The sequence below is a fragment of the Delphinapterus leucas genome, chromosome 7 (assembly GCF_059928025.1).
Source record: "Delphinapterus leucas isolate spDelLeu-1000000601 "Yukka" chromosome 7, BTC_Dleu_Yukka2, whole genome shotgun sequence".
Taxonomy (NCBI): Eukaryota; Metazoa; Chordata; class Mammalia; order Artiodactyla; family Monodontidae; genus Delphinapterus; species Delphinapterus leucas.
This window is the reverse complement of record NC_143135.1, coordinates 39,587,537-39,601,910: the sequence shown is the minus strand read 5'-3', so window position 1 is coordinate 39,601,910 and position 14,374 is coordinate 39,587,537. Positions and strand designations below refer to the sequence as shown.

The 14,374-nt window shown below is 38.6% G+C and overlaps 1 protein-coding gene across 22 annotated transcripts in view; it reads right to left on the bottom strand.

Moving 5' to 3' along the window:
* The window catches only part of SOX6 (SRY-box transcription factor 6), a 620,530-nt gene that overhangs the window by 78,059 nt on the left and 528,097 nt on the right, over positions 1 to 14,374 (bottom strand). For 17 of the 22 annotated variants that reach the window (XM_089915099.1, XM_089915100.1, XM_089915104.1 and 14 more), the window contains 2 exons: positions 10,101 to 10,326; positions 6,893 to 7,080 (listed from right to left, as the gene is read on the bottom strand). In XM_089915099.1, the coding sequence (XP_089771225.1) occupies positions 6,893 to 7,080; positions 10,101 to 10,326 (414 nt within the window). The remainder of the gene's footprint in view (positions 1 to 6,892; positions 7,081 to 10,100; positions 10,327 to 14,374) is intronic. The other 5 variants (XM_089915108.1, XM_089915111.1, XM_089915109.1 and 2 more) reach the window with 1 other exon arrangement.

Sequence of the window (14,374 nt, the reverse complement as noted above, 5' to 3'; positions counted from 1 at the left end):
AATCTACACTTGTAAAAAATGAACAACTGCTTTCTTGAACAAACAGGAACAAGTTTACAATGTGCCTTAGTGACCGGATTATTATTTTCCTATTTACTTGATTGAAAAAATATAATTTTGGCATGAGAAATGCATATAGTTATCAAGGATCAGGTTAAGTATTCTCAAAAGTCATAGATTGAAATTCTGATTTTTCTGGAAACATATTAAAGTATATATTAAATTAGTAGGAGCAAAAGCTCCCTAGCACACTAATATTATAAAATCTGAACATTATCATGTTGGCTATGAGCAGATCCTAGCAAGTAACTAGGGTATACCAGTTACTTTAAGAGTGAAAAAGAACAATGCATATCTTGAGTTTGTAAGAAGGTGCCTGTTAGCTTCTAACTAACCTTCTACTCTATCTTAAGACATTTTGGCTCCAAGGAGCAGTAGGTTAATCCATTCACCTTTGGAGAGTGTCAAAGAGTGAAAATTTAATAAAGTTAACAACAGGTTTGACCACCTGTCTGAGGTTCTAAAGTGGAAAAGGACCTAATATTAACGGAGCACCTCCTGTGCCAGATATGTGCTCTACATATGTTTTCCCTCAAAATGATCCTTCAAGGAAAGGATAATTATCTCCATTTTATAGGTATGTTCATTGAGACTCACAGAGGTTAAGTAACTTATTTAAATAACACTGTTAGAAAACAGGACAGGCTGCTTCCAAGATTAATCCTAGAAACTGAGACACAGGATTAACCAACTCCCAAACCCATGCTCTTTCCAATACACCATGTGGCCTCTAATTCTATTACTGCTCCTGGTCTAGCCACCTCTTCTGTCTCTTTGTCTGTACTAGCATCATTTGATCTTCTGTTTTCTGACTGATATCTTTCCAGAGCCACAACCAATGGACATCATGGTAGGGAAGAATGCCCTACCCAGACATAAGGTGAAAAGTATACAGGAAGCAGGGGTCTCACTGCTTTTCTGCTTCACTGTTTCTGTTTATTTTTACCCTGTCTTATTCCATCAAAGGTTTTGGATTGCAAATGTAAAAAGTACTTCTGTATGTAATAAGCTTAAAGATCTCATAGAAAATTAGTAAATGAATTTAATACTGTTCTATAAATAGAAATATCATTGATTAAGCATTAGGAAAGCTGAGATTTAATTCCTGCTCTGACATGAATCCATTATGTGAACATGGGTAAGTCATTTTCTTTCTTTAGGTCTCAGTTTTCCTGTCTGTGAATTGAAGCTATTGGACCAGGTCAAATGTTATATCCCCTCCAGTTCTTTCACTCTACAGTTTTAATCCCACAAATATACTTCAGAGGCAGATAGAGTGTGATAATAGTGTTCATGGTAGCTCATTTTGACATCCGATAAGGTCAAGAATTTTTCTTAAGAGATTCGCACAAGATGAAAGGAACAGCAGCTCAGGCCACATATATAATGTGTAATCGGCCTATTTATGAGCAACTCTGATCAGTAGGTAATCAGTTTTCTGGCTCCTCAAGGTTATTAAGATGACCAAAATAACCAGATACCTAAGTTACAAAATACCTATGCAGGAAAGTGCTCTAACCAATCACCGAGTCAGCATTCAAATATCAAGGAAGTCAGAAAAGTTACAAAACGCACTTTAACACTAAGAAGGCCCACCCTGCCTTGCCTCTCTTCTAGCCAGATGCGCTTAGCTTAGCTCTAAGGACATTTGGAAGCTGCCTATCTAAAATTCTGCAGTGTATTGTTCTGACTGAAATTCTGTCTTAGAGATGTCAAACAACAAAATTTGGTAAGCAATTAGCCTATAATATGATCTAATTGCCCTGCTACTATGGGAGGTGGTTGGTGTTCTTGCTGTGGAAAGCTAAAACCCAGGGAAGTACCTTAGACTTCGGCTGGCAAGACACTCATGATCCATGCACAGCAGCTGTGTTGAAATGATGGAGCATAACAGTTCCTAAGGCGCCGTTACAGTCTATTGTCCCTACAATCTATATATTTAACAGACCCTAAATATCCGGTGACACAGCCAACCAGAACAACTCCATTGGTGCCGTTCTGGCTGATCAAGTCAACAATGTTTCATTTAAAGTGTCAAAATAGGGGTTTACCCAATAAAGTGAAATACGCCATGGGTAAACATGTATTCATAGGGACATATATGTGATTCTGTATGTGTCATAATGACATAAGCACCCCTATGCCTGTGTAGTAAATGTTTCCCCTCAGTTATGAAACATACAAAGCATGTTTTATATACATCTAATGTTAGTAAATGTCACAAAAACAACTCTACAATGGACATTGTGATGCATTGCCCAGATACCCCTTCAGGACTGATTTTTTCCTCAGCTGCAGGGAACGTTGTTGCTCACCCTCAGCTCTTGGCCCTCTTCGGCACTGCCTCAACTAAAGAGAGTCACATCACCTAAGGTTATGTCCCCTTCCCAGGGTAACCCTCATCCAATGACTGGTTGATACAAGTGTATAAAAGTTCACCCCCTCCATCCAACTTGGGACAATTCTGCATGGCCATGGCCATGGCCATCTCAAAGCTTCATATGAGGTTGGCTAAGGCTTTGGTTAAGACTGCATCACAGTCCTGCTTTCATCCTTTCCCTTCTACAGGTGGCAATCAGAAAGAGCACCCCCCCAATAAACCTGCTCGTTAATCTCCATCTCACAGTCTGCTTCTCAGGGAACTCAAATCTGTGACATGCTCATTTGTAAAAAGATGTCCAAATATGAGCGTGATGAGCTATGCTTTATAAATTACAAGGTGTCATGACAGAAACCTGAGAAAAAATCTCTAAAACTGTATTATGGTTTACAAGAATAAATTCAGAAATCTAATTTATGGATCTTTACATTTAAGGAAACTGAGGTAATTCCAAAGAGGGCAATTTTGAAGACAGTTAAACTGAATTTGCCACAATCCATTTTACCAATCTTATTGCACATTATATATTTACCCTCTTTGATCTCAGAAGAAAATATGATTCTCAGAAGAAAAGGTAGTGTCTTCTGAAACCTCATAAAATTAAGATGGATATTTTGATTATAAGAGAGCCAAATCGACTATCACAGGAGCCCTTTAACATTGTTCTTAATTTACTCTTCTGGCTGCAACAAACCTAGCAAACAAGGATAGGTACATACTGGGTCTAGAAACTAAACAAAGCTCACACATCCACAAATATACATTCAAAAGAGCGACATTATTTGGGAGGGAGATCATGTAAAGGAGAGCTTGTGAGCACAACATCCCTGAATATAATGGACTTTTCCGGTGCCCCAAATTCAACCCCAATAAAGTCATCTACTGAGACAACAACTCCCTTCAACTGGGAAACCAGGGTTTTCTGATTCTGTAGAAGCCACTTTGCCACTTATCTTCAGGAGCTCAATTACATTCAGTGTGATATGTTTTAGGACAAGTTTAGATTCATTATTATTATTTTTCAACCTTAACCTAATCTCTCATCTCTCTCTCATGGCTTCCAACACAAATTCAGGTGTTATTATTCTGGAGCCTCAGACTTCTTTCCTCCATATGAATTTTAAAAAGTCAATGAGAAATACTTAAAATTAACCTGTAGTATTTGAAGTTAATAGAGTCTTAAGCTTGAACTTCAACCAATGATATAAATTCAACCATATAGGGTCACTGTGTCAGACAAAGAGAGTCACTGCAGGAAGCAAGGGATGTCCAGCATCAATTTACTCCTAGGTTTAGTGCAAACCTATCAGGATGCCGCTAGTCTAAGCCTGCTTAATGTGACGGGGGAGCTTCACTGAAAGGCACAGTTGCTGCAACAATATGGAATTTATTTCTTATTTTCCCCCCAAGCTAAATGGCATATACACATTCTGTTTTAAATATTCTCTATGTTAATATTCCAAACAAAAATTTCTAGATGCATTTTTCAAAGAAATATCTCATTCATAACATTAATCAAAGGTAAATGATTCTTCATAATTTAAAAACAAGTATGATTATTTAAATAAAATAACTTGGTTTTTTGTGGAATAAAGTTTCTGAAATGTATTAATTCTAAATATATTTATTTAGCTCAGTGGTTTTTCAACTAGGGGTAATTTTGTCCTCCCTCCCCCAATAGGGGACATTTAGCAATGTCTGGAGACATTTTCGATTGTCACAAAAGGAGTGGCGCTACTAGTGGCATCTAACGAGTAGAGGCCAGATTAGCCACCCATGACAAAGAATTCTCCAGCCAAAACTGCCAATAATGCTGAGGCTAAGAAACCGTGATCTAATTTAATAAATCTGAAGTTGCCATAGTTTTGTGCATCAACTCAGTTAGAAAGCAGTTTAACTATGTGAGTTGGTCAATATGCCAACTTCTGAAAAATCTAACTCTGTTTCCTTCTGCTGACCCTTCCATTATTATGTGAGGAGCTCATATCTGTGACAAAATAGTACATTTGTTCTATATATTCAAAGATCACCCATAGTTTAGTCTACAAGTTATGGGAAACATAAGAAAGTGCCTACTCTGTACCAGGAGCTTTGCTAGGTATATTCATTTATATCTTATTTCATTGTAACCCAGACTACTACCCTCACATTACAGATGAAGAACTTGAGATTCAGAGAAGTTATTCAACTTACCAAATATCACACAGCTGGCAAGTGACAACTCGGTGCCTACCATTCCAAGTGAGAATATATAGTTTTAAACTCATTAATACTTTCTTGCATATGCAAAGAAAACTTCTGAATCATTATGATAGTTAATGGGGAGAGGAGGGTAATTAGCTTTTAACCATGTATCTGTCTGTATTATTAGAATTTTCAGTGAGCATATACTACTGTCATTTGAAAACTCATAAATTTTAAAAGACTCAGTTAAACAAATCACTAACATCCTTCTCATATTAATTTTAGGATTAACCATTGACAAAACTATAAGGTAGGAGATGGTCTCTGGTGCATGTACCCATTCTCTTGCTTTTAACCCAATTTCCCACCCAGTATCCCTATGCCAAAAGGTGTTTACCTATCTAGGTCCCCAAAAAATATCTTACAGTTATTCACATTAAGATTAAATATGTTACTATTTCATGGTGCTCACTGAGTATAGTATAGTGTCTTAGGTCAAAAGATTGACTGTGTTTATCTCTAGTATCAGAGTGGTAGAAAAGGTTTGGGGGCAAGGCTTTTCTTTTCTTGTGGTCCTGAAACCTTACTGTATATGTAACCATCTACTGAGGCAGTTCTTAAAGAGGGGCTCTGCTCTGTGAGCCCACTGCCAAAGATGGAGCACTTAACGGGGAGTGGGGCACCTAAGGGATTGAGCAGATCCGGTGACTGGCATGTGCATAGCAGGTCTCCAATATATAAAAGTTTATGGCTTAACCAACACCAAAAGACCCACCATTCCCCCAGACAGTTTCTCTCTTACCTGGTGTGAACCTCCCGCCAAGAGATCAATCAAGGTGGAGGAGGGAGGAGGCAAATAATGATTAATTTAACATATTATATATTTATATAATCTGTCTATTTATCTATAGGAAATGGGGTCTTTGCAGATATAACCAAGTTAAAATAAGGTCACACTGGATTAGGGTGGACCCTAAATCCAATGACTGATGTCCTTATAAGAAGAGGGAGATTTGGAGACAGGGGGACATACACAGAGGGAAGATAGCCATGTGAAGAGGGAGGCAGAAACTGGAGTGATGCAGAGACAAGCCAAGGAATGGCAAGGATCATTCATTCATCAAATAATCAGAATTTTTCACCCAGTGTATGACAATAGCCTCTCAACTGGTCTGCCTATTTCCATTCTTAACCTCCTGCAGTCTGTTCTTGCACATTAGGCAGAATGATCCTTTTATATGTAAATCAGCTCATGTCAATGCCCTGGACAAAACCAGTCTAGGAATTCCCATAGGACTCAGAGTGAAACACAAAGCCTTTCCAAGGCCTACAGGTCTAGCACACTCTACCCCAGGCTATCACTTTACTTCACGTCCCACTGCTCTCCCTTCCCTCAAGCTGCTCTTGCCACGCTGGCCTCCTTGTTGCTGGTCCTACACTCTAAGAGCTTCTAAGCTTATTGTTCCCACTGCCTGGATGCTCTTCATGTGGCCTGCACAGGGGTTCCTTCAGATCTCTCTACTTCGTAACACTTCCGCAGAGTCCCTACCAACCTATTTAAAAGAACAATCCTGTAACTCCCTATTCCCTTAACTTGCTTCCATTTTTCTCATGGCATTGAGTCACCTCCTGATGTTATTGACATTACTCATTATGTATTTAACTGTTTATTTTTTCCTCATCTGTGTTCCCCTATTAGAATGTAAGCTCTATAAGAACAGAGATTTTTGTCTGATTTGTTCACTGTTGTATCTCCGGTGCCTAGAACAGTGTCTATTACAGAATAAGCACTCGATAAATAATTTGTTGAATCAAAAAATAAATGAATGCATTTTGTAAGTTGCTTTGTTTTCTGTTTTGCCCAGGCAGATAGGAAGCTTAGTAATAAATTGAATGATGAGTCATGGTCATGTATTAGCCTTCACTGTGAGCATATATGCTTCTTCCTTTTTAAATATTCTGATAGTCTTGTAACCTCATACATCCCCTTTATTATAAGATATTTCTAAATCTTTTGGAATGGGACAGGTAAACACCAACAGACAGGTAGGTTGGGTGCCTGGTTGGGTACCTGGGAGGCGACCCACACTAAGTGGGAAGGGGTGTATTTGTTAATCAGCACTAATGATTAAGTGTGATGCAAGAAAGCCCTCAAGCTAGGACCCCAAATCTTTGGCTGCAGTTTGATGCTTGGGAGCCTGGAAAGAGCCAGATAAAAATGAGTCAATGGGTCTAGCAGAGCCAGAGAAGGAGGGAAGTAAGTTTTACCTTTTCATTCCTGCAGTTGTTCAGCCCCATATTATTCATGGTAGACAGTTTCCCATCAACACCATGCGGCTGTTGCTGCTGTTGCTCCCGCTGGATCTGTTCGCGCATCTTCCGAGCCTCCTGAATAGCTTTCATCACTGTATCCTGATCCCCAAACAGGGCAGGGGAGTTGAGACTGGACAGGATATCTGCATATACAGGATGCATTGTTAGAGGCTTGTAAGGTTAGGCTCTTAAAAAATACTGCTACTACCCACTCCCCTGTATAATACCACATTCTCCGAAGAAGGAAGAGACACATTTGCTATTAAGAAAACTGCAATACAGCACAGAAATCCAGGGTAACGAGCTGTGCTGGGGTTTTTTTAGCCCTCGGAGGACCAGCGTTTCAGTTTATCTGGGTTCTGTCAACACAGCTCCTCACAGATGAAGGTTCCTAGATTCATATATATATATATATATATATATATATATATATATATATATATTCTGGCTATATCTAACAATTAGTGGGGCAGTAGTGGTGAAGAAAGGGGTGGGGATGGGTGCAGAGACATCTGTGCAGGCTGACCATTATATCTGGTGTGCTAATACAGCAAAGTTGTTTCTGGCCCAGCCAAAAAAAATCTGTGAGGCTACATGTGTCCTTTAGCAGATATCTGTATCTGTGTGTTCATATGTCCACTGCAGGAGAGAAGGGGTGGGAAGGAACATACCGCACTCTCTGTTCCCCAATCACTGGCTGGTTAATGAAGCATTCTACTCATCATGCTGCCTCCGTTATTTACTAAGAGAATGACAACCCATTTCCTACCCCCAACCGGAACACCCACTGTTCTCAGTTCCCTGTCTTCGTGATAGGCTGTATGTGTGGGAATGGATTTCACATAAGTATACAGCTTCAAATAAAGTGAAAACATTTACTTTCCTTATATTCCATGCAACACAGAAGGACAAAATTCAAAATTAATTTTCCTCCATATCTTGCATTTTACTGTAGGTTAAAATTAATACTTTAGATGAGGCTTTCCAATTTTAGGCAAAAAGAAGGCAACTGCTTGCTGGCTGATAGATTTCAGCTGCTGTGATAAAGTTTAATGTGATCAGCTTGCATGTATCCTGGTATGAGCATTTCATAGCACATGCATGTGTGTGTGTGTATGTGTATATATCTGTGTGTGTGTGCACACACCTCACAGAGACAGAAGGGACAGAGGAAATCAGACTACAATCAAGCTCACATCACACGTCTATGTGTGTGCAGTGCATGTGTGTATGTACTTGAGTTTAGAAAATATCACCAACACTATCTATGGAAAAGTTCTAGAAAGTTAAACAGCCACTTTTTAGGATATAGAAAACCCATATCTTTTGCTCTGAAGCTTTTCTGATTAAAAAAAAAATTCTATCCAGTATTGTCTGGACAAGAGTGCTATTACTTCAGCTCATTTCTAGCTCACGATCTAAAGAATACGCTCTGCTGAGGTATAAACTCCATAAGAGCAGGGCCTGTGAAACAGTCGTCTTTGGCCCTCACAATGCTCAGTACAGAAGACAAATGCTTTCCAAACAAAATTCAGAAGTGGATTATAGGAGGGCCATTTCAAGACCAAGCCTATTATTTATCCTCATGTTGGCTTTTTTCTCCCCTCATCTCACGACTTTCAACAATTCAGCAATCATATTCACATGCTGGAAATGATTCATTTCTCTTTCCCACAGCAACCCCACTGACTTGGAGTGAAACCCTCTGGGCCCCTGAAAGAGGCGTCCTAACTCAAAAAGAGAATAGGCTGCCGTATGGATCCTAATGTCCCCAGTTTCAATGAGGAAGATTTCCATCTCATCATCAGAAGATTTGCTTAGATTCAGCATAGCTCAGCATATATTCCAACTGTGAGTTTATAAAAAGAGCACTGAGTTATATGTCAGAGGACCTGGATTCCAGTTTTGACTCTGCTAATTAATACCTACATGGCTGTGGGCAAGTCATTTTAACTGTAAGACCACAGTTTATTATACAATGAGAGTAATAATAATATACTACCTAACTCATTCGATTATTGTGTAAAATTAAATGAGATAAGATAGGCAAAATGGTTTTTAAAATTGTAAATGGCTACACTTACACATTATTTTATTTATTACAGGAAGCAATTCAGGCTATAGGATTCAACAACACAAGGAAGGTAATATGGTGAAGAAATGCTAGTTCTAGTCCTTAATCCCTTTGAAATTTTGTGTCTTTATTTGAAAATTAAGAGACTTATAGAGCATAGTAACAATAATGTTCATATTTATTTGGCTCTCTGCTACTACATGCTTTCGTGCTTTCCCAATTACTGTCTCATTCCACATGTATATGTAAATGTGTTGCTATTCGGTTGTCCAGTCTTTTTAAATTGCATGCCTTCTGGGTGCCAGATACCATGTTAGGCACTTTATATATTTTTTTCTCTTTTAATTCTCATAACAACCTATGAGCTAGGTAATAATATTTCCCTTCCAGATATTAGGAAACTGAGTTCAAAAATATTAAATAATTTTCACAGGGTCACATAGCTAGTAAGTAAAGGCTCTCTCTCAGTACAAGTCTGCCTGATGCCAAATCCCATTTTTTTCTCTATACTTCTCATACCTGGGTATGAATATCCCTAGAGATACCCGGCAATACATCAGAGAATGTAAGGAGGCAGAGGATCACTATGACATATCTTACTAGACATTAACTTTATTTCATATGATGGCAATCAAGCGTGTCATTCATATTTGCTTCAATGCAAAACTGATATGGGATAAGATGTAAAATTCACAAACATTTTACAAAGAAAATATAAAATGTCAAATAAATTTTGGACTTTTGGCAGGCAGCTTTTAGGCCAGGTTCCTTTAGGCCCTTGGAGGGTTCATGTTCACTCTTAATCTGCCTAGAGTTGCTTCAGCGGCAAAGCACTGACCAAACACAGAAATTTCTAAGTCTGTGAGTGCTGGATCTAACTCATCATCGTCTGAAGAACCCATCCCAGCAGGATTTATATTATAACCTTTTCTAAAAGTTCTAGTCACCCAAGACACTACAACCGGGTTATGTTTCAGTAGAAAAGATTTTACTTTTACTTTATTTACTTTCACTTTTTTTTTTCTTGGACTAAGGAACACTTTGGAAACAAGAATCAGTCATCAGTAAACATGTTTTGCTTTCTTTTACCTAATTCGTAAGTCTCTTCCTGGTGTTGACCTTTCCATTTACCTAAAGAGGATCCTCTTCCCAAGCTTCCTCCGATGGGGCTGGGGATGCTGCTTTTGTTAGGCAGATTGACAGGGCTGGTTTTGCTGGCTGGAAAGAGGCTTTGGGTGGGAGATGTTGGAGACTTTACAGGCTCAGCTGTCTTGGGTCGGGATGAGAGATTCAGCGGCTGTGCTGCTGCTTCATCCTACAAGTTTACCATAAATAATTATTTTTTTTTAAATGAAGCACATTATCACTTAGTAAGCCACAGTTATTTTATACCTCAGAGACAATGCCACATTCTCCTGCAATAATAACAAAAGAAGCTAATGATCTACCTCCTTGAAGATTCATCAGAAGGAAACCTCATTAATTTCCCTGTGTTATGTTTCTATTTACATTAACTGTGTAGTTGGATCATTCTTTTTGCCAAATAAAAACTGAATTAGCTCACATTACAGCTTAATTTCCTAATGTGTTTTCAGGGATCTAAATTAACCTAGGGCATTTACAAAGAATTATTTAAAATTTCAGCAGCTCTGTAGTGCTTCTGTGTTATTCTCTCTGAAAAGTTCCTGGAACTATAAATAGGCTCTGCCACTAATTTTTTAATATATATTTTAAATCAAACAATAGCAAGTACTTTAAAAATGGAAACACAAAGTCTTCCTCTGCTCTTCTGGGCCTTTGCCCAGGGAGCCGCATGCCACAGCATGGCTTCTATGTGGCTTCCTGGGTGTGGGCACTCTTCATGGTCTATATTCTGGCCTCTATTTATGTTTAAAATTAATTTTTGCAAAGAGCAAGCACACATTATAATTATGTTTTACATACCATGCTATATACAATTTATTTTTCATGTCTAAAGTGATGTCTCTTTATATTCTTTGCTACATATATTTACAGAATGTCTATTTTAAGATGCCTGTTTTTCTATACTGAGCACAGTATTCAAATACCTGGTTTGTAACTCTGGTTTTAGCAGGAGCTTGAAAGCTAAGCTCCTCACCTTTATTTTGTTTCATTTATCCTGTCATAAAACACCCTTAACAACACTTCCATCATTCTAGAAATTTAATTGTAATATGAGCATATTCATTTAAATGTTCAGTTTTAAGATCTGCATTATTGTGTTTAAAATAAAAATTGTCAGCAAATGTTAACTCCTGTTTTGCTTCTGAGAAGACACAGAGAACTTGCTTTTAATGTTATTGTTTAAAACACACAGTAGAGCTTGGAAACTGAACTTTCTCCCCTGCGGCAAACATGTGACCTCTCTGGGCTCGATTTCTTCATCTATAGAAAAAAGGGTCTGATTCTAGCTGATCTCTAAGGTCTCTTCCAGTACTAATGGTCACTGTTTAAGAGGGAACAAAAAGGGATGCCAGAAAACAGTACTCAGGAAGGAGGATTAGAAAGAGAAAACGAAAATAACATGCAGAGAGGAACCTTTATGTACTAACACCGTGCTAGACGTTTTCACAAATATTAGCTCATTTAACTACCAATAACTCTATGAGGCTGGGCAGTAGTATTCTAAATTTACAAAGGAAGAAGCAGTCAGAGTGATAAAATGACTGTCCAAAGTCATACATGGAGGGACAAAATTTGAATTATAGTTTATTGGGCTCCAAATCCCAGGCCCTTTTTCTACTAAACTATCAGCTAAAATAAGTCACTTGATAATGTAGGGATACCCTAGCTTTATTCTGTTGTTTTGTTTGTTTGTTTGTCTTGGTAGGAAATAAGTAATCTGGCACATCTATGGTGCAATGCACTTTTATCTCTATCCAGACATAGGATAGGTTCTCAGGAAACATAGTTGTATCCATTACAAATGTCAAAATTATCTGATATGCTTAATTACAATTTACTTGCCTTTGCTCTGAACTCAAAGGATATTAGACTAGTTAGTTCCTTTACTCCTATCTAAATAATAGTGATTTATAAACTAGGTATTTAGTTAGTTTTCTCCACATTTCTTTTACTTGGGGTTTACCAAGCTTCATAAGGTACCTGAGTTCAGAGTTTTCCTCAAATTTGGAAAATTTTCAGCCATTACTTACTTCTTCGAATATATTTTTCTGTCCCTTCCTTCTCCTCCTGGGGCTCCAGTTGCATATATGAGGCCATTTGATGTTCCACAGCACTGATAGTCTTTTTTCTATGTATTTCATTTTGGACAGTTTCGTTGTTATGTCATCAAGTTCACTAGTCTTTTCTTCTATAATATCTAATCTGTTGCTATTGCAAAACAGTACTAATCCAGAGTACTTTTCATCTCAAACACTGTATTTTTCATCTCCAGACATTCAATATAAGTTTTCCATGTCTTGTCCTATAATGTTCATGTTTTCCTCTATATTCTTGAATATATGGAGTTTATAACACCTGGTTTTACTCAGTTTTGAATATTAGGCAAACTTCACATATATTATGGGTTTGGTTCCAGACCACTGCAGTAAATCAAATATCACAATAAAGCGAGTCACATGAATTTTTGGTTTCCCAGTCCATATAAAACTTACGTCTATACACTACTGTAGTCTATTAAGTGTGCAATAGCATTATGCCTAAAAAAACAACGTATATACCTTAATTAAAAAATACTTTATTGCTAAAAAAATGCTAACCATCATCTGACTATGCAGGGTTGCCACAAACATTCAATTTGTAAAAAGTGCAATAGCTGTGAAGCACCATAAAATGAAGCTCAATAAAAAAGGTTATGGGACTTCCCTGGTGGCACAGTGGTTAAGAATCTGCCTGCCAATGCAGGGGACAAGGGTTCGAGCCCTGGTCCGGGAAGATCCCACATGCCGCGGAGCAACTAAGCCTGTGCACCACAACTATTGAGCCTCTGCCCTAGAGCCCACGAGCCATGACTACTGAGCCTGCGCGCCACAACTACTGAAGCCCACGTGCCTAGAGCTTGTGCTCTGCAACAAGAGAAGCCACCGCAATGAGAAGCCCGTGCACCGCAACGAAGAGTAGCCCCCACTCTCCACGACTAGAGAAAGCCCACACGCAGCAACAAAGACCCAACACAGCCAAAAATAAAAATAAATAAATTTATAAAAAATAAATAAATAAAAAAGGTATGACTGTATATTCTAATTTATTATTTATTCTTATAATTCAATAATTGCCATTTCTACCAACAATGCCACTGAGCATGGGAAGCACCTATTAACTCCCAGTCAAGTCAGTCCCCTTCCACAATGGCAGGCCTGTTGTTGGTCCTCACAGCCTGTCCTGGCCCAAGAGAAACTTTGTGGGTGAACAGGAGCAGATATGCTTACCTCTTCACCTGGCTATAGTTGGAAGTCCCTTGTAAGAGCTGTTTTTACTGTCTTATCTACTAATTCTATCATCTGTGTTATTTTGGGGGGTGTTTCTAATGACTGATTATTCTTTTCATCATTGTTCATATTTTCTTGCTTCCGTGAAAGCCTGGTAATTATTGAATACATGCTCCACATTGTGAATTTTACAGTGTTGGGTTTCATAGTTTGTATATTCCTTTAAGTATTTGTGGACTTTCTTCTGAGACATGGAAAGCCTTACTAGGCTTACTTTTAAGCTTTGTTAGGCAGGTCCAGAGCAGTCATTAATCTAGGGATAATCTGGCCCCACTAGTGAGGTAATACCCTGCTGGGGACTCTACTTGGTGCCCATGTGTCAAGTGATCTTTCCAGTCTGGCCAGTGGGAACACAAACCATTCTCAGTTCTTTGTGAACCTTGCAATGGTTTTGTCTGCTACATCTGGTCTTTTTCCCTGGCCTCAGATAGTTTCCTCACATGCATATGCTGATCAGTACTCAGCTAAATACAGGGGAGTCTTCTGCAGATTTCCAGTGCTCTCTCTCTATATACAGCTCCCTCCTCTGGTACTCTACCTCACAAGTTCCATCTACTTGGCATCCTTAAACTCTGAACTCTTGTCTCTCTACTCGGGAAGCCTTCCAAACTGCATGTGGCTACACGTCCCGCCCCACCCGCCCGCCCCCGCACTATTGCCTGGAAATTCTCTCTAGACAGTAAGATGGAACAACTGTGTTGCTTGCCTCACTTGTTTCTCTTCTATCAGGGATCACTGTCCTGTACTCCTATTGGAAATGTCTGAAACTGCTGTTTTATATATTGTGTCTTGAGTTTTACTTGTTTAAGTTTGGAGAGTAAGTAAATCCCTGTTCCTCCATAATGGCTTAAAATGGAAATCTTCTAGGTTTCTTTTAGGATCTCTCTCGGT